The 27,947-nt window shown below is 40.2% G+C and overlaps 1 protein-coding gene across 2 annotated transcripts; it reads right to left on the reverse strand.

The window, feature by feature from the left end:
* On the reverse strand, positions 1 to 27,773 carry kansl1l (KAT8 regulatory NSL complex subunit 1-like). 2 transcript variants are annotated; one of them, XM_030429363.1, is made up of 16 exons: positions 27,542 to 27,773; positions 25,049 to 26,159; positions 20,671 to 20,818; positions 19,293 to 19,445; positions 18,133 to 18,236; positions 17,419 to 17,593; positions 15,093 to 15,273; positions 12,330 to 12,461; positions 10,205 to 10,351; positions 9,914 to 10,014; positions 3,566 to 3,678; positions 3,188 to 3,260; positions 2,985 to 3,097; positions 2,593 to 2,716; positions 1,204 to 1,448; positions 1 to 301 (listed from the first exon to the last, which is right to left on the reverse strand). In XM_030429363.1, the coding sequence occupies exons 2-15, from the start codon at positions 26,110 to 26,112 to the stop codon at positions 1,230 to 1,232; spliced, it is 2,847 nt and encodes a 948-aa protein (XP_030285223.1). In that variant the 5' UTR covers positions 26,113 to 26,159; positions 27,542 to 27,773; the 3' UTR covers positions 1 to 301; positions 1,204 to 1,229. The 2 variants fall into 2 exon arrangements, with proteins under 2 accessions (XP_030285223.1, XP_030285224.1); XM_030429364.1 differs by having other exon boundaries at positions 20,671 to 20,815; positions 27,542 to 27,772.
* Positions 27,774 to 27,947: the final 174 nt, after the last annotated feature.

Consider the following 27,947-nt stretch of genomic DNA (forward strand, 5'->3'; position numbering starts at 1 on the left):
AATAAATAGCATGTGACAACTACAAACAGTATACAAACCTCAGACTACTGTGGGGCTGTGCTGGTACATATTTCTTTACATACAGTACCTGTTTGGTAATAAAACCTGAAAGTGTACAAGAAGCTACAGTAGCCAGTTCAAACTATTGCAACACATATTACAATACTCACTAAATAAATACTTTTGCTTCAAAGTATTAAGGAGTTAAAATTCAAATCACTGTAGTTATGGAGTGTATGAAGTTTTCCAATTAAACTTCTTAGGGTGTATTTTCTCGCCGTGGTCCCAGATGTGAGGAAATCTGGAGAAGAAAGAACACAATTATCAATTAATTTAACTGACAAATGCAACCATTTGCGTTGTAACTTCATAAAAACACTCCCATCTTGACTCTCCACATTTGATTGAGATCTGCTCAGTTCCTAAATTACCTAAATTACCCAAATCACCATACTCAGAATGAAGTGACTGAAGTAAGCCTTTGTTAATGACTACCGCATCAATCAATCAATTTTTTTTTTTTTTTATCCCGAAAACTGCAGAGCAGAAATCCATTAACAATGGATTTGGACACAAAGCTTTTGTGTTCAGAATTACTGATTAGAAAGATGAAAGACTGCACAGATATTTAAACAAATGACTAGATAAATTATTAATCTAAGGGTACACATGACAACATAACTGACGTGTTGAATTACTTTTAAAAGGAAAAAATAATTGTTTACTATAAATTTCGCAATTGAATCAACACATTCATAGTTTGAAGAAAATCGACACAAAGCTTTGTTATGCACAGACAATCTTGTGTTCAGTGTTAGAAAGACTTCGTCCCATGGATCTGATAATCAGTCGACCCATAGTTCATAACTTCCTGGCAATAATTTGACTCAAGTACATTGAATATCTGACACTTCAAGACTTTACTCAAATACTTTTGGTATGAGTGACTTTCACTTTTAATTTATATTTGACAAAATATCTTTACTTTTACTCAGATATGACATTTTGGTACTTTTTTAAAACACATCCTGTGTTAAATTCTTGTGTCATATTAAAAAAGTGATGGACCGCAATACTTTTGCGAATGTTTATAAAGTAATTTCTATTGTTTACTCGAGACAATGTTAATATCTGCTGCAGCGTTTGTCCCCATACATATGAAATGACTATTAAACAGGAAGTTAACTGTATCTCCAAACTTACATGAAAAAAAGTAAGGCACTGCTCTCTCAGCTGCCATCGGGTGTTCTGCTCTTGCTTTGTCCGCCAGAGGGCAGCGTAGCACCACAGGACCGAGCTGGGGAAAGATGGGAGTTGGAGTTTTTTGACGTGGTGGACGCACGCCTGCACTCTGACCACTCTGATAAGACTTTTTCTTGGTCATTAGAGAGCAGGGCTTCTTCGAGCTCGTCCAGGGGAAACACTCGCGGCTCCCAGGGTGTTTGAGGCTGCCGGAGGACAGAGGGGATGTAATGTTACTGAGTGAATCTATAAGTTCTATATTGTAGAAATCATTTTCTATGGAAACAAGGATGAGAATGTAACATATTTATCAATGAATACATCATTTAATGTGAATTAAAGTTTAAAATTAAATCAACTTCAAACAGAATGTGCAGCACATTCAATTGTGAAATAAGCCCCAAACCATGATTGTTGTTCTTCCCATATCAGTACCTTCTTTGCATTTAGACTTTGTATCATAGGCGCACATAATTCTGAATGCCTGGGAAAAAAAATCAAAGGTTTTGCTTTAATCAGGTTTTGTATGGTTGCTGGAGTGCTGACTGAAGTAGGGGATATTTGTGGTGTGGAAAAGGTTGATTAGGACAGTCTGGTTTAGTGGCAACTCATTCCTTCTCCAATCAAAGCAAAGTGGTCCAGAGCAATCATGCAACTGGAGCAAAGTGGAGACAAGTATCGGTGGAGGCTCTCAAGGAGCCATCTCCGCTTTATAACTCACACAATATGACTGGGAAAGAGTGCTGATTAGTCTGCAACCCAATTTCGCCACTCTATACTCCTCTTCTCTTTTCTGAAGCACAAATACCACAGCCTTATCTTTAGCTGGAATGTTAGGGAAAATATCCTTCAGCAATTGAGGTGAAAAATTACCATTTATAGGCAGTATACTTCTACTTCTCAATATGGTGACTAAGGAAAGAAAAAACATGTTTCTTTGTTTTTCCAAGTCTTTCAGTGAACCTATTTTACGTCTCTGGCGGAGGTTATATTTTCACAAGTGTCAGCAAGAATTACACAAAAACAACTGAATGGATTTCTGTAATACTGCACATGAAACAGAATAATGCATGGATCTTGATGAAACAACAGCATTTGAAAGCAGCAATCCTTTAATGTGTTATTAGGTTTGTCGTTGGTTAACACTTCATACTCCTTTAAATTATGTGCACACAGACACAATGACACATGTTGGAGACAGTTATAATATTCTATGAGATTATACCCAGTGGAAAAATGCTTTGTGTCACTAACCAGCGTTCCCTCCTCTGGCACACAGATCATCCCACTCTGATACTCAGAGTCTGTACGGGAGATTCTGCTTTTCAGCTGTGGTGCTTTTGATCTTACCAGCCACTCCTCCGAGCTTTGCTGTTCATCAGTATCCAGCTGAGCACAACTCGACAATTCTACAGAGCTCTCCTCTCCTGATGTGCACATCCCGCCCCCACTGCCTGACAGCCTGCTGCCAGATCTGGAGAGAAAAAACAAACACACCCCATGAAACTTCACAGGGACATAACTCAACACTCCACTTTTCTCCACTCCGAGATTGGGATGTAATACAGTTGTCAAAAGCATCTCTTTGTTAACACATTCTGATGAACGCATGAAGTATGACAAACAGGACTTGACATTTCTGAAGCTTAAGAATATATTCTTTCCAATCTGACATGTGTAGTTCACCTTGAATTTAGTGAGGCTGAGAGTGTGTATTTTTGTATGTTTGTGTGTCTCTCCACCTGTTAGGACGCCTGCAGCATTTTCTCTTCCCCCAGGATCCCCAGCGCATTTTCTCACTCTGTTCTAGGGCGAGGTGTCTCTGGGCCATTACTTCATCTGTAAGATCCTCCACCTGAAAAACAAGCAGGCATGCACAAATAAAGATGATATTTTCTTCACAGATGACAATAAGAAGCTCATGTCTGAAAGGATGAGACGCTACCTGCCCCTCCTCACTGTCCTCCACTTTCTCTGCTTCCCTGTTTATCAGAGGTAAGTTGTCAACCAGCCGCCAACTGCAAAAACAGATACTTCTTCAGATGACAGACAATAGCAGTGGACAGTATGGACAGTTTCTTTCATTTTAATTTTTCTTTAAATTCCTTTTGTGTTTAATAAATCTAGCATAAATCCTTATTTTATCAATGGATCGACAAAATCAAAACTGGCTGCACTAACATTGTAGCTCGCCTTCCCTTTACTCTGGTTGCACCAGAGACAGAAAAAAGTACTTTTAAGGAGAGTGATGAATGAAAAAAAAACCAAAAAACAGGACCTTGAGACTTTACACAACTCCCTCAGAGTCAGTCCCGTTCTGTACCTGGGCGTCAGGATGTCTTTGTACTGCAGCTTTTCCACTTTAGCTGCTGTCATGGGGATGACAATGTTGTTAATGTTGTACTCGCTCACTCCCTGCCGTTTGCGCACAAACCCCTGAAAGGAAATGTGGGGAAAGTTAAACTGGGAGCAACATGACAGCTAACACCAATTGCTCAGAAGTGTTCACACATTCAGAGTCGTTTTGTATCACCGAGGCTTTCTAATCTGAGGGCAGACCGGCTTTTGACACATAACTCATACGCATGTCAACAGATCCTTTCCAATTTATGTTGAGTGTATTTAATTTGAAATATCACCTCACTTTCGCTAAAAAATCTGTATTCTTTTTTTTTTTTTTTAAACATGTATTTATTGATTTTTTAATACAATATCAACTTCAACATATGGCAGTAATTAAAACAGTAGTAAGATACAATATATTCCCAACAACACATTAAATATTTCAATATCTCATTCTCTCATTTCTTCACTCCCTCCTAGAAATTACCAGTCTTCAACAGGTCCAGAAATATCCCCCAAACATTATAAAATTCAGAAGCCCTTCCCTTAACAACATAGGTCAGTTTCTCAAGAGCCAAACTCATTGTCAAGTTATTTAACCAATGGTCAAAAGAGGGACAACCAACAGACTTCCAACATAAAGCAATACATCGTTTTGCCTGTAGTAAACAAAGGTCAACCATTTTTCTTTCCTTACAGGATAATGAACAGTCACTTGGATAAATGCCCAAAATACATATCTTAGGACATAAAGGTACAGGGAAAGTTGTGATCTGAGAGATATATTTTAACACTGAGATCCAAAATTTTGAATCTCTTCACAGTTCCATAAACAGTGGTATAGTGTACCCTGGTACTTGTTACATTTATAACAAAGATCGGGTATATTAGGATCAAATCTATTTAGTAGTACAGGTGAGATATATGTTCTCATTATCCAATTAAACTGTATCATTTTTAATCGGGTGTTGATGGTTTGAGTGTGTGTCTTTAAACATATTGTACTCCATTCAGTGAGTGAAATATCTTCTTGTAAGTCACGCATCCACTCCTGCCTCTTATTATCAGAGTTTTCTTTATGATTTTCAACCAACATGTTATAGAACTGGGAGATCAGTCTTTTACCAAAGCAATTTTTTGTAACCTGTGTTTCTAAGATGGAGAGTGGGGGTTGATGCACTGAATTGTTCAAGTGTGCCAGAATAAAGCTTCTAAGTTGTAGATACTTAAAGAAGTGTTTCTGCGGCAAATCAAACTTTGCTTTCAACTCACTGAATGACATTAGATTGTAATTCTCATATATATCCTGCAATTTCACTATGCCCTTGTTCATCCATGCTTTAAAACCCATGTCATTCTTTGCCGGGGCGAAATGATCGTTACCCCAAATTGGGGAAAAACAGGACAACCCTAGTGAGTCACCCAACCTTCTTTGTACTGCAAACCAAACAACAATAGTGTTTTTTACAAAAGGATTAGTATTATTTCTCATCAATTTTTTAAAGGATGCTGAGTTTAAGTAGCTACTCAGTGCCAAACCTTTTGAAGACAATTTTTCAATTTCTAGCCATGGAAAGAAACCATCTGAAGAAAACCAAAACATTGCGGTTCTCAACTGGGCAGCCCAATAGTACCATTCTAGATTTGGCAACTGTAGCCCACCCCTCTCATAAGGCAAATATAAAAGTGAGAGTCTGAGTCTTGGCTTCCTGTTATTCCAGATAAAATTGGAAAGAAGCTTTCTGGTCTTAGGGAAAAACAAAGGAGGAGGAGCCAACGGGATCGACTGAAACAAATATAAAAATTTAGGTAGTATAGTCATCTTTACTACGTTTATTCTTCCCAGAGTAGAAAGAGGCAGTGATGTCCATCTAGTGATCTCTTCTGATACCTCTTCCATCATGGGTTCATAGTTAGCTGAACTAAGATTACTTATATTTGGGGATATTCTGACGCCCAAATAAATAAATCCTTCTGTGGCATTTACAAATGGGTGGGATACCACTGGCTTCCTCCTCTCACCTCCATTCAGAAACATAATAGATGACTTTTCTTTGTTCACCCTAAACCCGGAGATACTACCAAATTGATTAGACAACTGTAGGAAAGACGGTATTGATTCTGCAAGATGTGATAAAAACACTATAGTATCGTCAGCATACATTGCTGTATTGTGTATGAAGTCTCCAATCTTAATACCATGAATTGAGGAACGTGATCTAATTGCCATTGCCAAGGGCTCCATGGCTAGTACAAAAAGTAGAGGTGAAATTGGTGAACCCTGCCTAGTGCCTCGAAATAAATCAAAAGGCTGAGAGATGAGGTTATTTGTGGATACCATTGCAGAAGAGCCCACCAGCAAAATTCTGACCCATCTACAAAAATAATCACCAAATCCGAAGCGTTTAAGGACCTCGAGCAGATAGGGCCATTCAACTCGGTCGAACGCTTTTTCCGCGTCGAGTGAAAGTATTGCAGTATCAGGGGACTCGTCACATTCATGGATTATATTAAGAACTCTCCTCACATTGTGGAACCCCTGGCGATTTTGCACAAACCCATTCTGATCTTCATGTATAATGGCTGGTAGAACCTTCTCTAGTCTCATAGCTAAAGCCTTAGCTATGATCTTTGCATCAGAATTTAAGAGTGATATGGGTCTGTAGGAACCACGTTCATTTGGTGTTTTGCCTGGTTTAAGAATAAGAGTGATCAGAGCACTTCGTAGTGTGACAGGAAGGCTACCTACTTCAAAGGATTCCAGATACACATCTAATAATGGGGCTATTAATTTTGCTTTAAATAATTTATAAATATCTATTGGAAGCCCGTCTGGACCCGAAGCTTTTCCTCCTTTCATGCTTGTAATGGCATTAGAAATGTCATTCAAATTTAACTCCTTTTCTAATTCACTTTTCATACATCCAGAAATACAGGGAAAGATCAATCCATCTAGGAAACTGTTTTGGTACGCCGGGTCTGCTAGGCAGTCGGAGTTATAAAGGGTTTTATAATATGAGACAAAGGTATTATTAATTTCTGTGGGATCTGTAGTTAATTCTCCTTGATCGTTTCTGATTATATTGATGGCTCTATCAGATTCCAGTTTCTTTAGCTGCCAAGCTAGCAATTTACCAGGCTTTTCGCCCTGGTCGTAAAAAGTTTGTTTTAGTCTTATTAGACCGTCTTCAGCCTTAAGCATGGATAGCTCCTCGTATTTTGCTTTAAGGGTCAGTAATTCCTGTTTTTTCTGTGTCGAATCATCCAAGATAACCTCTCTCTCTAATTCTCTAATTTTAGAATCCAAATCATTCATTGTCTGTTTGAATTTGTTAAATTTAGAGCTGGTGAAGCTTATCATCTGTCCCCTAATATATGCTTTAAAAGCTTCCCACCTAATGGCTGCAGATGTTTGGTTCGTATTTATTGAGAAATAGAGATCAATATGTTCTCCTACAAATTTTATAAAGTCAGCGTCTTGTAGCCATTTAGGATGTAAGCGCCACTTAGCCGAGCGTCTATTCAATTGTTCAACATTGTATAAAAGTGAGGTTGGAGCATGATCTGACAGAACAATACTATCGTACATACAATTATTTATATTTGGTAACATAGATGAAGAAATCAAAAAATAATCTATTCGGGAGTGGGTTCTAAATGTTGCTGAATAGCATGAGAATTCCCTTTTGCTGGGATTTTGGGTTCTCCAAGGGTCACAAATATTCAGGTCTCTCATATATTGTTGTATTTTCTTTCTTGTTTGAGAATGTGATGTATCTATCCCTGACGAGCGATCCAGCTTCGGGTCTAAAGTACAATTTAAGTCACCTGCCAATACTATCTTACCCGTTAGGGTAGCCAACAACAGAAATAAGTTCTCAAAAAATGATGGGTTATCATCATTGGGGCCATACACATTAACCAAATTAATATTTTCTCCCAAGAAAATTCCTTGGACCACCAAAAATCTACCCGCTTTGTCATAGATAGTGTTGTTTACTTGGAAAGGCACCGATTTATGAATCAACACCATAACTCCTCTCGAGTGAGAGGGGAAACAGGACGCTAGCACCTTGCCTGGCCACCTCCTTCTTACTTTCACCAAGTCCTCAGTGAGTAAATGTGTCTCCTGGATAAACACTATTGATGACTTAAGTTGCTTAAGCCTGGTAATAACCTGTTTTAGTTTAGTCAACTTAACCATCCCCCTAACATTCCAAGAAGTGAATTTAAAATCCTTATTTGAAGTCATCTAGTCTTAATAAAGCACCAAATTGTGCAGCATAGTATCATCTTTTGGTTGTTGGTAAACCTGTTGAGCATCTCTATGTGTTGTATTGGGAGTGCACCAGCAAAATGCAACATGTTGTGGGAAGTACAGGAAAACAAACATGAAACTTAAAATCTGCCATGAACAAATCCCCTTGGCTGTCAACCTGAACAGGACAGCTCTTTGCCCTTCCCCACCCTCCCCCTGACTTTGGGGTGCAGTTAAATGCACGCACTGATCCAGTGAAAACAAGGGAGCAGCTAAACCAAACCAAGCAGTCATTAATCAGAACAAACAAAACTAAAAGGACACTTGTGTCCCCTGGCAAAAAAATATATACCCACACAAACAATTATGTGTGAAGTGTTCATCATAGTCCTCCTGCAACTTAAATATCATAAAGGAAAGCCGACAATATCTTCTCTTCCAAAGGAAAAAAGGGCCAGTTAAAAAGAAAGGGAATTGGCAGACTCTTTATAGAGAATAAATGAAAATCCCGTTACATCTGAGTAGACTGACAGAGTGATGAATGAAATAAACAAAACAAAGAAGTCGCTCCTAAAAAGTAAAAGCATAACTATTTCACATGAGTGTTACTGGTCCATAGAGCTCACCATAACAAATTATAGATGTTATAGGAGGATAGGGATTCAGCAGTTCACTTTAGTTAATCTGTAAATCCTTTGCGTTCTGCAAACCTTGAACAAATTTTTCAGCTTCTGCTGGGGTTTCAAACTCACGTGTTTGTCCATCACAGGACACTCGTAGCTTAGCTGGGTACATTATTCCGTACCGAATGTTCATCGATCTCAGGTGTTGTTTCACCCGGTCGAAACCCCTCCTTCGCCGGTGTAGCTCCGCTGAAAGATCCGGGAAGAACATGATCTCCTGACCGCCATAGATGACTTTGCCTTTGGCCCTGGCCGCTCGCATTACTCGGATTTTATCCTGGAAGTTTAAAAACTTTACGATGAGGACTCTCGGGATGGGAGGTCGATTTGGTTGCGTCCGGCCAGGCAACCTGTGTGCTCTTTCGATGAGAGGTGGTCTTGTAAATGTCGCTGGTCCCAGCACTTCGGGGAGCCACTTCTCTAAGAAAGCCACCGCATCGTTACCCTCCACCTTCTCTGGCATGTTAACTAGTCGCAGGTTGGAACGGCGAGAGCGGTTCTCAAGCTCGTCGAGTTTATTCGTGAGGAGAGTCACTTGTTTAGCTAGCAAATCCGTCTTGCCTTTCTCTGAGTTGACGGTGTCCTCAACGCTGCTAATGCGCACTTCTGCTTCATCCATGCGAGCCGAGAAGTCCTGCACATCCCTCTTAACGTCTTGAATCGCTTTCAGGACCACATCAATCTTTGTGGAAAAATCATTTCTGATCCCGTCGAGTATCTGAATGACATCCATGTTTTGGACTGCTCCGGTAGCCATGTCCACGTGAAGCACGGGGCTAGCATCACCTGTGGAGTTAGCTAGGCTGTTAGCATCTGAGACATCGTCTTCCTCACTCGGAGAGAAGTTTGCTTTAGGTTTGTTTTGTGCTTTCTTCGCCGGCATATTAATCGCAGGTTATGCAGTTTTAAGTTGTCACAAACGAAAGTTGACGCTATTCGTGTAGTTAAAGGAGGATTTACAGGATTTTACTGAAATATTGCCAGGAGCTCACAAAAAGACGTGTGCTTAGTTCAGCGCCATAACCACGCCCCAAAAAAAAAAAAAAAATCTGTATTCTAGGGCTGAACTCGGCATATCTGGAATTGTGGGTTGTTTTTTTTTCAGACCTTGAGAGTCCTTGAGGCTGATGTAATGTTGGAATCATTAAAAGACTGATGGGGGGTTAAGACACAATTTTCATGGTAGAGATTTGAATGAGGGTCAGGTTAGGTTAGGTGATTGATATAATATAACTAAGTACATTTACTCGAGACTTTTGCTCAAGCACTACTGGTGTGGGTGCTGTTTACATAACTAGGTATGAGTTTGGGCATTACACAAGTACATTGTTCTTAAGTTCAAAACCGTGTGTGTGTGTGTGTGTGTGTGTGTGCGTGCGCGCATTACCTGTGAGGCCCGCTTGCTTGTAATCTGTGTGTAGCTTTCCTCTAGCACTTCATCTGAACTGTCCTCTGTGTCACAGAGCTGGTACAGAACATCTTCTTCCTCTGAATATAACACACACATTCCCATACATTACACCAGGGTCAAATTTATCCAGTCAACAGTTTATTTTTCATAAATGAAATATAAGTTAAAGATGGTTCCGCTGCTCTGACTCAAGAGCCTTCACTATAGCCGTTTTATCACAGATTCACAAAAAAATTGAACTTGGAACAAACAATTTCTTACACACACCTTCTATCAGCCTGTGGATGCGTCTTCTCTTCCTTTTCCTCTGATTGGCTCTCCTGTGTCGACCCTTTGCCGAGCCCGCCATCCCGATTGGTGACAGAACCATAACTCTAGTTTTATGATGCCTTCCACGCTGCTTGTATTTATGACCTATAATAAAACACACACACAAGCTAAATTAACACACCACAGGAATTTTCTTTTAATCCCAATTTGCCCTTCAGTTCCTTTAGGATTTTACGCTTTGGTTAAAGTGTACAACAGCCAATCCGGAACCAATAGTGCTGATATTTTGGCGGGTGACTGCCTCTCAGCTTCCTGCTCCTGCTTCACAACCCACCAGCAGCTTTATTTTCAGTATCGCAGTGATTTTGCTCTTTATTCTCACACTGGAAAAACATCTCATGACAACATGAGTCACCATTCTCCGTGTCTTTTACCCATATTGTTAATTTCCTGTTGTCTTTCACTGTTTATGTAATCTATTTAAACTATGATAAGCTTTGATAAGAGTTAGTTTCCGTGTACCACACTATAATTTTAGGTGACGTCTACTTGACGGACTGTCTTCCTATGCTGCTATTGACAAAAGGAGATTAAGATCATTCAAGCTGACAGGAGATCAACAGAGGGGGGGGTGAGTGACGTCTTCATCAGTATCCAATCTGCCTCCTTTGTGTCTCCTCCTGTACACTCTCTCTACGTCAATTCTTGTCTCTTTTATCCCCTCACTGGTTTGTTAAACACAGTGTGTAGCCCCTCGATAAAAAGGGAAACTTCTATAATCAACCAGTCATTGATTGTTTCGGCTCATCAATCTACATTGTGGACATTCATGCGAGTAAGAACCACTTAAAGCCCTGAGACGGGAGCTTCCAGATGTATGATCACTCACTGGATTCAGGTTAATATGCCACGACATGTATTGGCATCGGTGAGATCCCAGATGATTTCAACTCCATCTACTACTCAGCTGGAAGCTTCATACAGACCCAGTCGGGTATCTGAGCAATCACTTATCATGGTGGACAGAGAGATAACAAGCAGACACAGCAGTCGACTCTAAAGCAGCCATTTCATTTTCAAGTTCGCAGTGGTTTTGATTCCTTTTACCGAATGCATTCAACCAGGAGGAATGTCTAAACAGGATGAACTGTCAGTTTATTATAATAACTCATACATTATTATCTAGACCAATGTCAGCTATAGAAGTCTTTATAAAGATACAATGTGTAACATTTCTGCATCAAAATGTCTAGCAAGGATTACTGAATCATGAATTTAAATTTTCCCTAAAAAATTACAACAATGTTAAAACAAAAAAATCCTGTAGTGTTTTTTAAGTAACAATGTATGTCATTGGTTGCCTGCCGCTTCCAGTAGCGCTGGACAGTGAGATGGGAAGTCGCAGAACATGACTAAACATAATGTGAATAAAACATGAAATCCTTACCTTGGTCAACAACTCCCATGATCCCAAACTACTTATGTCTTATGTTTAGTTTTGACATAGGGACCCCAAGCAGAATTTACGCACTTTACATTTAAATCTGTTTTTGTTTATTTATCTGTTAATTTAAGTTATACAAATTTCATGTTGAAAATAACACTGAATGGAAAAATATACCTTCAGTACAAATCAATTCACATTATTCTGTGCTATCACATATCAAATTGGGACAAAGTGCCACCAGTAATGTAACAACATTATTTCTATTAATAGGTATTATTGAAAGGTTTTCACTGTGAAGCTTCAGCGAGTAATCTTGACTTTGTGTTAGAACTGATTTAAAAACAGACTCAGACCACAGCAGAAAGTGGCTCAAAAGCTAGTGAAGGCTTCTGTCTACTCAATAAATAACAACAAGATTGCAGGTGCAGCTCTACAAACGGCACCTCTGCCTTTCTGTCATCTGTCTCATCAGTTCACAATGACATCCACTCTGTTCAATTAAGCATATTGCTCAGTAAGGCAGTACAAAGCACAGCAAATGAGCTAAGCTGTGGCAACATGAAACGTTACTTGGTGAAGTACATGTAAAGCAAAAGAGAGCAATGTACTGTAAGAGATGAGAGCACCAGAGAACATAACAAGGTATGTAATCAATACTGAAGTGCAGGATCTTACTGTTATGCAGCGGTGTGGAGCTGCGTCTGTTGTAGCATGCTGCACTAGATGGATGGACATTGATAACCAAAGGCTTCAGGGACCATTCTTCTCTGGCCAGGGCCGTCTTTACATGATGTGACAGAGGAGTGTCTGGAAGAAGATGACAACACAATTTTAAGTTTGTGGTCAAAGAAAATCTACAATATTCATCAGCACTATCTCCAAATGCAAGCATGCAATCACACATCTGCAATTTCGAAGCACCCGCATCTGTTGTTTTTCTATGCAAGCCGCCAAACTGGCAGCAGCAAAAACAACAACAGGATACTCCACAAACTAATCCTCAGTTGCCGGTTTCAAAAAGAAATCCAACAGATTTCTTTGGGAGAAAATAAGCAGCGAGGAAAAGGTAATGAAGGATCGAGGGACTGAAATTATTGAGATGATGCCTACAATCCACCTTTAATATCAATAATACAATACATGATTTGTGTTGTGGTGCCTGAGCTCTCTATTCTTACAATGGACATGACATCATTAGTCATTATTCTCCATGTCATTTGCCCATATTCTCCACCTCCTGCTTGCTTTCACAGTTTATGTAATCCTTCTCTATTTAAGCTATGATAAGCAGTGATAAGAGTTAGTTTCCATGTACCAGACTATTATTTTAGATGACGTCTACTTGACAGACTGTCTTCTTCTTCTGCTATTGACAAAAGGACAGCAAGATCATTCAAGCTGACAGGAGATCGACAGAGAGTTGGGTGAGTGACTTCTTCATCAGTTTCCAATCTGCCTCCTTCGTGTCTCCACATGTACTCTCTCTACTATCGCTCTCACTTGTGCCTTTTTATTACCTCATTGTTGTATTTGAAGGGTAACGCCACTTCTCTGGTGTTCGTCCTTGCGCCTCTTCAAAATATTTTCACATCTAACACAGTTTCGGTGAGTTTTATCTTGTTTTTCCGCCGAGTTTGAATTAAGTGTGTTTTACAACGATAAATTAAACGTTTCTCCAAATGGAGTCTGGTGACTTTTACTGGTTTAACAAAAATATCTTAGACTTTAAAAGTGCACTACAAAGGGGTGTGCATCTCTCCCTCGTAATACGATTCGATACTCATCTAAATACATGGGCTACGATACGATTCAGGGACGATACATTTTAAATACGGAACGATTTGCTGCGATTCGATACGATACGATGCAATCTGATACAGTTCATAACATTTATTAAATGTACAAATTCATTTTCCATTATAAATTAAAATAAGCAATTCAATAAAAGTGGCATTGCTTACCTTACCATGTCTTGAAAGCATGTCTTGAAATACTGTAAGGTCATGAGTCAATAACACAGGCTATAGATGCCGTGATTACCTTGGACCTCGCCAAGTTGTGACTAAGTTGTGGCTGAAAAGGTGAGTTTTCAGATTTGTCGTGCTACCGCTGTACTTAATAGCTATTCTACAGACCTTTCATATGGCCAGCCTTTTGTCCATATGTCCCTCCTTCTTATAAAATCCAAATCTCTTCCAAACTTTAGAATTCAGATTAGCTGGTGCACTGTAAACAGTATAGGAGTTGTCAGACATGTTCTTGTGGTTTTTCCCCCGGATACGCTAACGCTACTCTCGCGAGAATCTCGCATTGACCTTGAAACTTTTACAAGAGTTGAGAGACGCTCTGCAGAATTAGCAGCAAAGCTTCCGTCAACTGACACATAACTTTAGAATCGAGCCATCGACCAGTTAATGGTAAATTTATATCGATACAAGGGGCCGCGTATCGATGTAGTCGCATCTTAAACGTTAAAAACGGACACCGATTTGTATTAGTGACTCTTTACCCCCTAGCACTACACACAGTTTTGGATAAGAAATTTTAATCAGAGGGGAAAGATTTTTTTTTTTTTTTTCATGAATGAATAAACTGAATAAACAAACTGACCTTAAAGGACAACACAATTTCAAGCCGTTTTACTTTGCTTATATTTGGCGGACCCTGCCACCTTTCTAGCTTCAAACAGTGTTCAGGGGACCCTATTTTCCTCTGAGAACAGCTTGTTTATTCACTTGTGAAAAAAAAATATATCTGAGTTTTTAATATTATTGTAGTAATATTGTAAATATTACAATTTTTAGTTTGAATTTCTTCTCCCAAACTACATGGTGCCCCTTTAAAAGCTCAATTTATGGGAAAGTTGTTTTTTGAGTTTCATTCCCAGCTCGTCAAATACTGACACTTTGGGATCGTGGGTCAGGTCGGCCGCCATTCCTTCAAATAAAAAAAGGCTATCTAAGAAGGGATCCTTTCCATAATGTTGTCAGACACTTCGAATAAGAATCTGAGCCTGTCAGTAGCAAAAACAAGCACTTCAAGTCGACATACTTTGATGGTGCATAATTTCCTGCAGGGATTACATTACAGCATCTGCCTACTGTGGTGGTCTCACTCAGTACTGGAGCAATTTCAAGTATTGTTTTCCCCATTATTCACATAAAATCATGGGAAAAAAATGTCCAAGTTGAAAAATACCTAAGTTACCCTTTAACACAACAGACCCAGCAGGGTATCTGACATGCTTGGAACCCCTTGATACATGTTGATGCGAAACAACACAACAGGATATGCGACTGTGTGGCACGTCCAGTCAGTATGCTACAGACATCAACTGGCAAATTACGCGTAGTGTGTTGCACCTCTGAAAAGGTCTACAATGTCAAATATGAAGCCAAGAACTCTACCTTTATGTTACTATCTCAAAGTTTCTCCTACCAAATGAAAAAGACAGCGCAGGGTGAGGTGTGGAGCCGGCGGTCCTGGAGGAAAGGGCCATACTGGAGTTGGAGCTGCAGTCAGGAGCAGAACACAGGACTACAGGATCACAAGATGACCAACATGAACAGGAGGACGACGAGAGAGAGGAGGAGAGAGTAGACATGGACGTCCCAGAGTCCTAAAGACCAAGAGAGAGAGAGAGAGAGAGTTATTTTTCAGGTCAATAAAGAGTATATAACTACAATATTAAATTGGCTTTCTCTTTTTTATTAGAGTATGAGTCATAAAGTTTGAAGAGAGCTGCTCTCTGCTTAGGCACACTCATTAAATTCATGAAGATGTTAAAGGGCTTTCTAAGTCATCTACCAATATCACAATGGTGGCTGCTCAGTGCTGCTTCTTATTATAATAGCTACTCTTGGCTCTTTGCTAGAATAGTAGTGCTTAGCACTAGGTACGGTAAGTCAAACATGAGATGTCAAACTTATATCAGGTTTATATGTTTGATTATAAGCTACTAAGTGATAAGATCAACTTTAGATCTACATTTTAGGAAGTGACATTAATAATAACATTATTATTGTATAAAGCCTTCATGGCAGACATGGTAACAATAAGTTCACTGTTTACACACCCAGCAGAATTTATATATTCTTTTTATAGTATTACACTCTCCATTTGGCTTTGTTTAGTTCTCTAATAATAGCAGAAATAAGTGTCAGTTAAATGCTGTCATGGTCCTGCCATTTTGGGTTTATTGTGTGTTTTATATGTGTTTTCTGGTTTTGTGTTGTCTTTGGCCCTTTTCAAGTGTTTTCTCTACTGTTTTCCTGTGGTCCTCATCAGTCTGCTTTCCCCGATTAGCCTCTCCCTCCTCCCAGTGTTTTTCAGCTTTTCCAGCCCGTCAGCCCTATCCCTGTTTCTAGTGTTTTTCCATTCACTTGTGTTTCTCCGCTTCACTCCACTTGCACCTCATCCCCTCGTTAGTTTTGGTTGTATTTGAGTCTGTGTTCTCCCTGCTGTCTTTGTCAGTTCATCTTGTGTGATTCACCTGTGTTATTCATTCAAGACTGTTCCTGTGTCTCACAGTTTCTCCCTGTGGTATGTTTCTGGTTTTGTGTTTACTTGATTTATTCCTTGTGTTTTTCCTGATTTGAACCTGCTTTTGGTTATACTTCTTGGTTTCTTGGTTTTTGGATTATTCCCCTTTTGTTAAATGATGCTCACCATTTATTCTTTATCCTGTCTCCTGAGTGTTTTCTATCTGGATCCTCACCTGAATTCGTGTAACAAATGCTCCAGCATATTTTTCATTTTTTTCTGGGCTTGGTCTCTGATTTTTCCCACTGCTAACGCACTTTGTGGCACGTTTTTACACCTTTTGTAATGATCCTTTAAAAACATAAAATACTGATTTAAATGAAGATATCACAAAAAAATCAAGGTACAGCTGAACTTATTGTATATCTGCTACTGTATATAACTGGAGAATGATAGTGTCTTTTCGGAATTAATAATTCTTATTACTAAAACTACATTGCCAACCACTTCACACACACACACACACACACACACACACAGATTTTATTGGCAGAACGAACACTAACAGACTGTGTACTGTCCTCTGGCTAAATAAAGGTTAGAGCTTTAAAACAACCACAAGCACTTGTTCATCTGAAGCAAATCCAAGAGATTGTTTGATCAAAAGCAGGTGTCCGGCTTTAAATATTAATTCCTGTTTAATTTGATGAACTATTTTAGTGATACAGCATTTTGCCACTGAAGCCTAAACAAGAGCAATTGCTTCAATGACATGAATAATTTGAATATAATAACTTAATGAATATGTTTTATGACTTCTACATGTTTACACACTTTCATCTGCTTTTCATACATTATTATAAAACCAAAAATGCATCCCAAGTGTTGCTTTGTACTGAAATAATATAGAAATAAATTACTGTCTTTTTACTGTAATGTCCTCAGAATTGAAAGGGGGAAAAACTGCAAAATGCAATTGCTTTATTTTAGCATCCATTCATTACCTACACCAGCCTACATTGTGTGGGGACATGGACAGCACTAATGAATAGTCATTAATGAATCCCGGTGTGGAAACTGAATTATTTCAGAAGCATAGAGCAGGATTTAGATCAAATTGAGGTGAAAATAAGTAATAATACCAACTGGACATATTGCAAATGAAAGGGCATAATGTCCTAAGATGTCCTAAGAAGTGTGCAGGACTGTGTCATATGTGAATGTCATAAAGATTGTGCACGATGGACAGCCTGGCAAATGGAGGAGACTGCATGTGGCCTACCTGTGCACTGCGGGGGCTGTAGGTGCTGAGAGTGAACAGTTTGGGCTTGTGGTAGGTGACCAGGGGTCTGGTCCGGGCGCACACGCATGACGCATCAGCTTTGAAAAGCCTCCTGCTCCCCAGTCTCCTCCTCTTAGAGCTCCCAGGCACAAAGGCATCATGTCCTGTCTGTCCACTGCGGGGATGAAATCAGATGAGGTCATGAAAATGTCAGGGATATGACTCATGGTGAGCCCACATGTGCTAAAAAAAGCGAGGTTTTCAAACTGTTGCTGGTCTTATCTACTTATATCCTTCTTGTTACATGCATAAACACACAGAATGTTTTTATTTTTATCACTTTTATCTTTACAGCCAGCCAGAGGGAGTTAAAACGGCACCAGGAAGGAAAGAGATGAAGGGATGTTTCAAGTGGGGCCAGATGGCGGGCCGACCGGGCTGTTTCAACAGGTTACATTACAAAAACAAGCAGAATGCTTTTAAACTGGATACCTTAGACAACTTGGACACACCTCTATCAGTACGAGTTTCTCTCTTTTGTATTTCATGTTAGATTCAACACAGCTAAAGTGTTTAAAACTTGTCTCATCTTTCATCTGTTAAATCTATTTATGTCTATATGATTTCACCACAACAGAGGAAAATTACAGAATATGTTATTGTAGGTATGACAAGAAAGTTACAATGTCAGAATTGTGTGTGTGTGTTCTCTACCTTGTGAAGGCCCTCTTGCCCTTCCAGGTGTGTTGTGGCTTTGAGAGCGGTGAAAAGCTGAGAGGAGTCATCAGGCTGTTGACAATCTGGCTGAGCTGAGCACTCTGCAATGAAGACATCATCCACGTAACACATCTTATAAGGGACTAATTAAACTCAAGTGTAAAATACAATCCATGTATTTAGTAACAGTGAGTGAGGAATGAGATTAGATCATTTCTATCATACCTCTCTGCTATTCATGGTACCATTGACTTTTTTAGCCTTATTTCCCTACTTTCGCTCTTAGGATGACTGACTTTTAATGATTACTGATTATTTAAGATTCAGTCCGCTGCCTCACTGCAGACCTTGATGTGGTTTAAATTTTCTCTTCTGCCAGTGCATACACAGCATTGATTTTAAAGAGCATATAACTACATTCAGTGTCTGACTACATATCAAAGGGAAAAAAGAGTAGATAGTGAATTTTGTCCTCATTATTCCTTTTTTTTGCCTTCAGTGATAGCAATAGCTGAGGGGCAGAGAGAAAATTAATTCAGTACAATTAATTGATTCATCATGAACATAATCAGCAGCTTAATCGCTAATTAAAATAATCCTGATTTGGAGCCCTACTGCTGAGACAGTGTTTCTGCAAAAGATGTACAGTACACATTAAACTACCACAGATTCAAACACACCTCTCACTATAGCTTTTAATGCTGACACAGACTTGAAGACAGTCTGTGCTGTGCTAGTTGAACAGACGACTCTCAGCGCTGTCTCATCCTCTACAGCTGGAAGCAGGAATAAGGTCTTTCCCTTTGAGTTGATTAAATACTCACAGGCTTCATAAAGCAGCGGGAATTTAGCATAATAACGCACAGGAACAGCATGCATACCATAATTAATTAGTTTAATCCTCGCAACCTGGGGCTGGGCTATAACATTACAGATACACAACCTCATGTGCATTTGCAGACAGCAGCCTCACAGGCTCAGTGATTTAAAGGAAATTATCCTGACATCGTCTCTTGAGTTGTAGATGACTTTTCACCTCGATTTGAGACTCTTCATACACCTGGTACTGTTTGTGTCTTTTTGTGTGTGTTTGTGTGTGTGTGTGTGTGTGTGTGTGTGTGTGTGTGTGTGTATTTGTTTTAGTTGCTCCCTTCTACCTGTCTCTCTATGTTGCGCAGGAGGCGCGCAGGACTGCAGGGTTCGGTGTCAGCATCCGAAGCTGTGCAGGACAACCCCGCCATCTCTCTCAGCAGGGTCTGCTGAATCTGTCTGTCTGTCAGTGGCTGGGACTCTGCAAGCACCACACCACCCTTAGAGACAAACACACACACATGACATTTTTAACACTCAACTTCTCTGTGGGGGGTTGTCCATCTGAATTAAAATATATGGACTATTTATATTTCTATTTTTGGGGGGTTCATTACAACGAATTTGGGCATTTCAAAGATGTTTTATTCACAAGTATTATGACTCAAAGGTAAAAAGAAAAGACACAATATCTTGAGTGTTAGCTATTGATATATATATAACATGTTCATATTCATGCAACTTTTTATCCTTGATATATAGTTGATTAGTTGCTCACAGGGACAGGGACAGTTCCCCCCCAAATCAAACATACAGTACATATTTTTTACCTTACTTGTAGTGCTATTTATCCATCTACATTGTTTCTGTGTCAGTTGCCATGAAACTGTCAGTAGAGATGTCTGCCCTCTGTCTAATATAATTAAACTAAACTCTGTCTAATATAATTAAACTAGAAGGTACTCAGCTTGTGTTGCAAAAGCACATAAAAAAAACTTGCACACTGAAATCAATGCATATATTTGTTGCAAAGATTCACAGTGTGAGACAAAATAGAGTTTCCATGCAGTAAATATGATTTTGTGGTCCTCTTACTTCTTGAACAAAGCAGAAGAAAAGAAAATACCAAGTCTATTCAATTCTGAAAACAAAACAAAAGTGCAAGGAGAATTGCACCTGCTGAGAAAGGAGCAGCAGAATTAAAACCGTTTGCTTCAAGGTGTATTTCATGATTTCAGTGGTGCTGCATAAAAAACAGAAGACCACCAATTTCCATGAGCCAGTTGATGCTGAACAATGGCTGGCAAACACACATACATCCCATCAGGAAAGAGTGACCAAAAAGCAGAGTATTGAAACTGTTCGCCATGATGAACGTTTCTGAGACAGTGTGTCTGTCTTTCTTTTTGTTTGTGGCGATTTCATAAAAAAAAAAAAAAAGCCTTGATGTGCAAAGTCGTTAAAAATGTGAAAAAGTGTCTGTGATTTTGAGGTGAACTGTCACTTTAATGCAGCTTTAAAATGTGACCAGTACAGTGGCAAACCTTTCTATAAGACACTTTAGCTAAAGTTCTACTCAGTTGCAAAAGTTGGCAGGCTCTCTACATTCTCTTCACAGAAAACTGACTTGTATCAAGTATCATGTCCTGACCTTCTCTGGCTGCCAGTTGGTACATTATGTCAGCTTCCCTCTACTGAGGCGGTTACAGAGGACTTTTGTCTTACTTTGGTGGAGCGGATGTGCTTGTGGAGCTCCACCAGTTGTTGTATCCTCCCCTCCAGCTCAGCCAGACGCAGATTCAACCAGCTCCATCTGCTGCCCAGCTCCGCTCTCTCTTCTAGCCACCGCCTCTCACAGCTGCTGCTGCTGCTGCTGGCAGGAGGAGCAGGGTAATAAATGAGAGAGAAGAACAGTTAGACCTAATAGTGCAGTAAAAGTAAAAAGCTTCAAAACCCTGCTAGGACCTCACAAGATATATATACAAGAATACTGCATGATATTCAACGCAGTCATGAAATCCAGTAACTGACCACTGGGAGTGCACAAAGAGGTCAGCATACAAGATAATTGACCGGAAAATGTGTCACCAGAGTAAAAAACAAACATATAAAAGGACAAAGAGAGCACAAACAGACCGAACCATTCATCATTTCACACATTTATACTGCAGCACTCTCGTCATATGACCCATTTTACACAGCCATGTTGCCTTGTGTAAATTCTTTAGCATCCTAACAGCATCGAGGGAGGGCACAAAGGTTTATCCAGGCCACAGAATACAGTGGATTTGTGTGGTGTGTATCTATAGTATGTTTCCATGGCACTAGCCTGTTCAGTTAGCATTTATCTTCTGTAAGTGTGTGTGTGTGTATGCTTGCTTGGCTGGCTTCAGCAGGGCAATAGTTGCCATGGCAGTGCTCTTGGACCTTGGCTGGGACAGGAGGGGACTCCCCCACCTCACACACTCTGATGCAGGACAGAGAAAGGTTAGTCCAGTCTGCAAGCAGCCACACACAGAGTATTTCACAACAGTACTCTTTGGCATTATGAGGTTGTTTATTTATTGATCCATCATTTCATTGGCTATCAGCTGCTGTTTCACTCAACTTGTGTTTGTTAAGGAATCGGCACTGTCTTTCCTCCAGAGACAATAACCAGACCTGGCCATGCTGCAGCTCTCTCCAACTGTATAATGAGAAAATTCCTGGAATATTTGCCAAGCAGTAGGCGAGTCATGAGGAGAGGACAAGGGAGGAGAGGTTGCTTTCTACCACCTGTTTCACTGCAAGTTCGCATATTAGTGCGAGTACATATTTTTAAAAAATGTCATGACATCTAGCAGCACAAGAGAGAAAGTCTAAGTTTTTAAAGGCCAAATCGATGGTGAATAAAAGGCCAGCCACAGCATGTTGTTCTGAGGGTATGAATCCTCCCATTGGAGTAGTGTTTCTTGGCTTGTGCTGAAGCATTAAAGGCTTTTGGGTGTGTCCTCCACTGAAACTTTCCAATGCACAGCCTTTCACGAATCCTCCCACACTCTCTTTGCTTTTAAAATTACAGACACACTGGAAACTGAAAATGAGCAACAGCTGGAGGTGTGAAGGACAGCTGCCAGCGCAGAAAATGATCAATGTGGAGACAAATTAAAAGTCAAACTATGTCACTATGTTACAAGATGTTAAAGGCCAGCTATTTCCACATTTTCTAAAGCAAGGGTAACGACCCTCCTCCAGCAAGGACATATCCTCCTCAAGGAGGAACTGACTATAAACACTCCCCAGGGGAGGTTTACTGACCGAGCACAGAGCATTGTTCAACTGACTCGAACAAAAGGCAAGCTGACACTTCCAAGATGACTGAAGCTGGCCAAATTAAAAACACACACACACACTTACAAAACACTCTTTCATTCCTGTTCTAAGTGCAAATAAAGATGCCCCAGTTTTGTTAAAGGCTCCTGTTTATTGCGCCGATTCAGGGACCATTGACGTAAACAGAATTTCTGAAGAACAAAATGTAACTGAAGAAATACACAGCACTGCCCTAAAACCAGACATAACTCACGTCCAACAAGAAAGGTTCCAGTGGACTAAAGCCAGAACCAGGATGTTACTCCTCCTGTCCCAACACTGATGTCACCACATTGTTGACTAGGAAGTGTTATAACCGAGGATGGCACTAAAAATAAATAAACTGACCCTCTAAACAGAGCAAATCTCCCTCGAAATTACTTCAGTTTCCAAATGACGATCCATTTTATTGTATTTTGGTAACATTTAACAATCCGGAGCAAAAAGACAGTATACCCATCTGACCGAGAGCTTAAATCCTGCACAGTGTAGCCTAACTGTCAACCCCTGGTCTGTCCAAGCTTGACAGGTTACATATCTCTTACATCTTCTAAAGCTAAATGCTTCTTTTAGGGTGCAAAAGTGAGCAAGCGTCCTGAGACAGATATCAAGGACTCCAGTTCAAGTCAGGCTTTCTTTCTCTTTTTCTTGATCTCTTTTCAATGTTTCCTCTTGTCTCTTATCTCTGTCACTCTCTACTGCCAGAGAGAGAAACAAAAAAAGATCAGATTCTCCACAGAAAATAAAATTGCTGTTGTGGTTGTTTGTCAGGGGTTTCACATAGCTCAACTTAGTTCAATTGCTCGTCTTCCCTGTATTTAGTCCTGCGATGTTTCCCATTAACATTATCTATTTGTGGACAATTCTAACCACGGCAATGCAAAGTTATTACCTAAATTGGCAAAATATGTATAAAATTCTTACTTTTGTGTGGTTTGTGCAGTTTTCTGTAAGTTGATTCTTTCCTGTGGCCCCGTGAGCACCACAAAACTGTTTACAGGATGTCATAACACACAATCATTCCATCTTCTTTCCTCCCCAGGGGCGATACAAGCAAGGACACAAGTACAGTACAGCAGCACCGCCCACCTCAACTACACACAGTGGCACACACTTAAAAAGTATTTTCTCCAGAAAGAGGAGGAGGAGCACGATGGCACAGAATGGCTGGCACGTTACAGGCTCTCTGGCATGCCTTGTGTTTATTTCCTAGCCCGTGGGTAAAGGGAGCTGGTGAGTCTGCTGAATGTGTTATGACTGCAGCATGGAAAGAGAACGTGTGCATGTGTGTGTTTGTGTCTGTGCATGTGTGTGTGCATGGCGAAAGAAAAAAAATGTCATCACACTCTCCACAGCTGGGAGGACAGGACTTGCACTCATTATGACCACGCTGTAAACTTCGCCAAAGGCCAAGTAAAATATGTGTCTCGCACAGAGGAGGAGCTGTGGAAAGCTGACTTTCCAAAACACATACCGTCATCCTGAAATAAGTCTTGGATCTCTTGTGTCACCCTTGGTCGTTATTTCACATAAACATAATTAAATTCCCTCCAATTGACACCGTATTTGTAGCTCTTTTAGAATATTTCCCTCAGTGTGTTTGTAGTCTTTATTGTCCTGAACTGAAAGGTTGCCCGGAGTGACAGTCCACCTCTGTGTTCTCCTCGCTTATCTGAATTAAAACAAGGCCAGCACCACAGCTGGCTTCTGGCAACCAAATCCCAGCAAAGCACAACAAATCATTTGGCAGCAAGAGTGCAGTGAAATTATTTTGTTTTCTTCAACACTGGCTGGTAACTGTGTGACACCGTGTGAAGCGATACGATTCACCTCGTCTTAGTACGTGGAAAACACGTGGTTGAGGGGATTTCTGAAGTTTCTTCTTTGGAGCTTGTTTATTTAGCTGTAATCACCAGCTGTGAGCGCCGCATACACACTGTGGCTCTTTAAAATTCACAGAGTTAGAAATGAGAAACAGACCTCAATTTCAAGGCAGCCTACAACTCAAAACAGAAGGAAGAGGTCTCGTACTCTCATAACTCTTCCATGTTATAAGTGTGGAAAATGTGTTTTTGAAATCCACTACAAACGATGGTAAAAAAGGTTGTTGGTTAAAGTCATTATCAAATCAGGTTATAAACAGCTTCACATTATATTTGAACTACAGAATATACCAATAATTCCTCTAATGTGTTAAAAACAGCATTTGCTTTGAGTGTTAAACTGTAAACCTTTTTTTCTCTAGAAGCAGCCAACATAGTTTTAGAATTATAGACTTAGTTAGAGTTAGTTTGCAGACATTAGGCTAGCACAATATGAGGAAGATCTGTAATGCGCGATGAGATAGTTGAATATTGTGAGTGACACCATGGATCTAGTTTGGGAAATCTGTTCAGTGGCTAATGAAGCCAATAAAAAGCTTGACTTGACTGTAATATTCTGCATAACCTCCACTTTGTGAGCATTGGGAGCCCTACGGCTAACTTGAATGGGAATAAACAACGTAATGGTGCCGCTCTTCTAGACTTACATCAAATTGGCTTTAAAGCCCGGCACTCTCACGTCGGGAAATGTTAAACCGTCTGATAGATCTGATGGGTCAATTGTTTGCATGCTGAGTGTGATTTTAATCATTCATTGCATTTCAGGCAGTCTTTATCTTTATCTTTATCTTTATCATGTATGTTCATATCGTGATGACAGCAAATATACATTTTATCAATCAGGTCAATTTATCATTGTGGATACTCACACAGGGGAAGTCTTGATTTTGCCATGAATCTTCTGCTCCTCTTGCTCCTCATCTGAGCTGCTGCTGGCTGTGGCCTCAGAGTCCAAAGCCTCCTGCAGGCCTCTCAGCACCGCCTGGCTGGATAGGCTGAACTCTCTGAGCTCCATAAAAGAAGATGAAGCTGTGGACAAGTCCAGCTGAGGAAAATGGGGTTTACAGCCCACTTGTGGAGGTAGTATATCAGGATGTATGGGGTCTGGGCTGTCAAGAGAGAGAAATTCATGTTGGCAGTGCCTTTTCAGCCCCTCCAGCTGCTGTTGGCAGTGTAGCAAAGCGTGCTCTCCTAGCAGGGCTTGCAGTCTCCTCTGCAGCCTCTGAGCTCGGCTGTGCAGCCCTGTCTGCCTGGAGAGCTGCTCCTTCACGGCCTCCTCCAAGACAACTCTGGAAACTGGCTGGTCGGTGTTCACCCTGCTGCTACAAGGCTGCACTGAAGATAGAGGAGGACAGCCAATTCTGGCCACGTTCTCCTGTGTCAATATAGAAGAGTAGACAGGAGTGAAGTCCTGGTAATTTATCTCCCTGTTGCAATATAAAGGAGGAGCAATGGTGAGGGTAAGAGGGGAGTGGTGCACATCACCACCATCTGGCCCACATTCAGGAGCAGCACTGCATCCATGCAGCAGACGAGCCACTTGGCTATTGTGTTCAGGGACAGCGACTAAAAACATGTCTGGTACACCTGGGAAGACAGAGGCCACCTGATGAGAATCTCTCAGGCCTTCCCCGAAAGAAAGGAGGTCAGGGAGGGAAGCTGAGCTGGGGAGGAGCACCATTTCACGCTGGCTGGCAGATGCCTGGGGACACGGGGAAAACACGGGGTTGGCAGGGATATCCAGGGGGCTCACAGGGAGACAGGAGTCCAGAGGGGAGCACAAGGAAAGGTTCAGCCACATTTTCTGGAGGTCAGCATCATCTGTCGATCTCAACTGAGACTCAAAATCAGTGTCCATTCTGACAGACGCAGGAGGTGATGACAGGTGGATCCCGTGGCCATCTTTAAGGGTTCTGGTCAAAGCTGGGGCCATGCCACTTTCAAAACTACTGATGCTCTAGGTCGCCAAAGGAAAATCACCTGACAGCAAAAAACACATGGGCAAAAAAGCCTCTTTGAAATGAATCGCCAACATTTAGATAACTGAATATTTGTTGAGTGACACATAGAAATTCTCTGATTTCAGCTTTTCCAATGTGAAATCTTTTCCAAATCTTTTAAACATTTTTTTAACGTTTTTAAGGACAACACAACTAATTGACTGATTGAGAAAATGACAGACGGATTCATTAATAATGAAAATAATGAATTGTTGCAGAACTGCCTAGTGAGTAAGTTCCCCTGCTAATGCAAAATAATCATTAAAAAATATAATTTAAATATATTTATTGTTTCAAATGACATCCGTGCACAGTAAACTTCCCTTGGAACTTAATAATAATAATAAATAATCCCAAGTATCATTGACTGCATTATGATCAATAGCAATATATCTGTGATAATATGTGATAACTTCAGCCAACCAATATATCAGTCAGGTCAAGTTCATATGAAATTCTTAACAAGCCATCTTATAAGAGACTGTCAAAGTTTATAAACATCAGCTGCAACTTTATATTTATAACTTTATATTGCAGATGAACAACACAGTATCTACAAGTCGTTGACAAAGACCAGCTCCAACTTTACAAGAAATAGATACTTAATAAATGGTTTATACATATTTAACTGTTGTTTAAAGCCAAACTATTTAAAAAGTTTAATTAATTATGTATTAACCATTTATCAGTGATGGTTATTATAAAGTGTTACCATACGAATCTAGGAAAAGTAAATACTGAGACCACACACTATTCAATATCAGTTAAGAATATTGGGATATTGCAGTGTTTTGCATGTAGTGTAGATCTAACAGATTAGAAACACCGGAGACAAACCACAGTGAGTTAATGTCAGGAGAAACAGGCACTGAGACAGCAGCCAAGACACTGTAACGTTGCATGAACGTCAGCTGTCTTCCGTTGACGCATTAATGGTTAACGAAATGAGTGAGTAATTGCTAACTAATCTCTAATCTTACACCTTGTCCACTTTATTTTGACATGAACATAAATCCCCGATTTCACTCCTGCTGACCATCTTATTTTGGATTAACCCGGGTCGCCTCCGCTTTGCCTCTACTAGCTAGTTCTAACGTTGAAATCACCAAACTAACGGACTAACTAGCTAGCTGTCTAACTAACTAACTAACTAACGCTAACTAACTGTCTTGATACTGGAAGTGATGTGAAACGATAAGATACCAAAACAACAAAAGAAGGAGCCAGGAAACAAGGTGGAAAACCACACATTAGTCTCATTAACAACGACGGAACAATCAGTAATTTGAACCGAGTAAATGTAAAATGCTAAATAACGTCCGTTAACACTCCGTCAAGTCTTCGTGGTGAAACGTTACTCACCTGACCAGGAGGTGAACCGCTGACTGAACATCGTTTATTCCAGGAAGATTTACCGCTGGTTATGTTTATAAATCTTTTTTTCCCCCCTTTGCCAATCAATCTTTAAAAGATGTGTCTATTCAGGCTGCTATCCGACGGTGACATATACTTTTACCTACTCTCCTTCTAACTGGCATCTCTCCTGCTTCTGCCTCACTCATCAACTGCCGAGCGCACTGAACGCGTCTGAACCAGGAGGGCTGGACCACCCTCGTGACGCCTTCAAGACCCTCGCAGAAGCTCAGATTTGTGAGTACTCACAGTAAAAAACATAAATAAATAAAAATGAAATAAAAATTGCAATGTAATGTAATGTAATACTAATTTCATGTTCAAAAGGGTCTGGGAATAAGTGTGAATTTATCTA

Source organism: Sparus aurata, chromosome 9, assembly GCF_900880675.1.
Source record: "Sparus aurata chromosome 9, fSpaAur1.1, whole genome shotgun sequence".
Classification (NCBI taxonomy): Eukaryota; Metazoa; Chordata; class Actinopteri; order Spariformes; family Sparidae; genus Sparus; species Sparus aurata.

Coding starts and splice junctions, on each gene's coding strand:
- kansl1l (XM_030429363.1), bottom strand. CDS start 26,112: ATGGCCCCAGCTTTGACCAGAACCCTTAAAGATGGCCACGGGATCCAC. Junction 17,594..18,132: donor GGCAAGAGGGCCTTCACAAG/GTAGAGAACACA, acceptor TCATCCCCGCAG/TGGACAGACAGGACATGATG. Junction 3,098..3,187: donor AGGACAGTGAGGAGGGGCAG/GTAGCGTCTCAT, acceptor CTTGTTTTTCAG/GTGGAGGATCTTACAGATGA.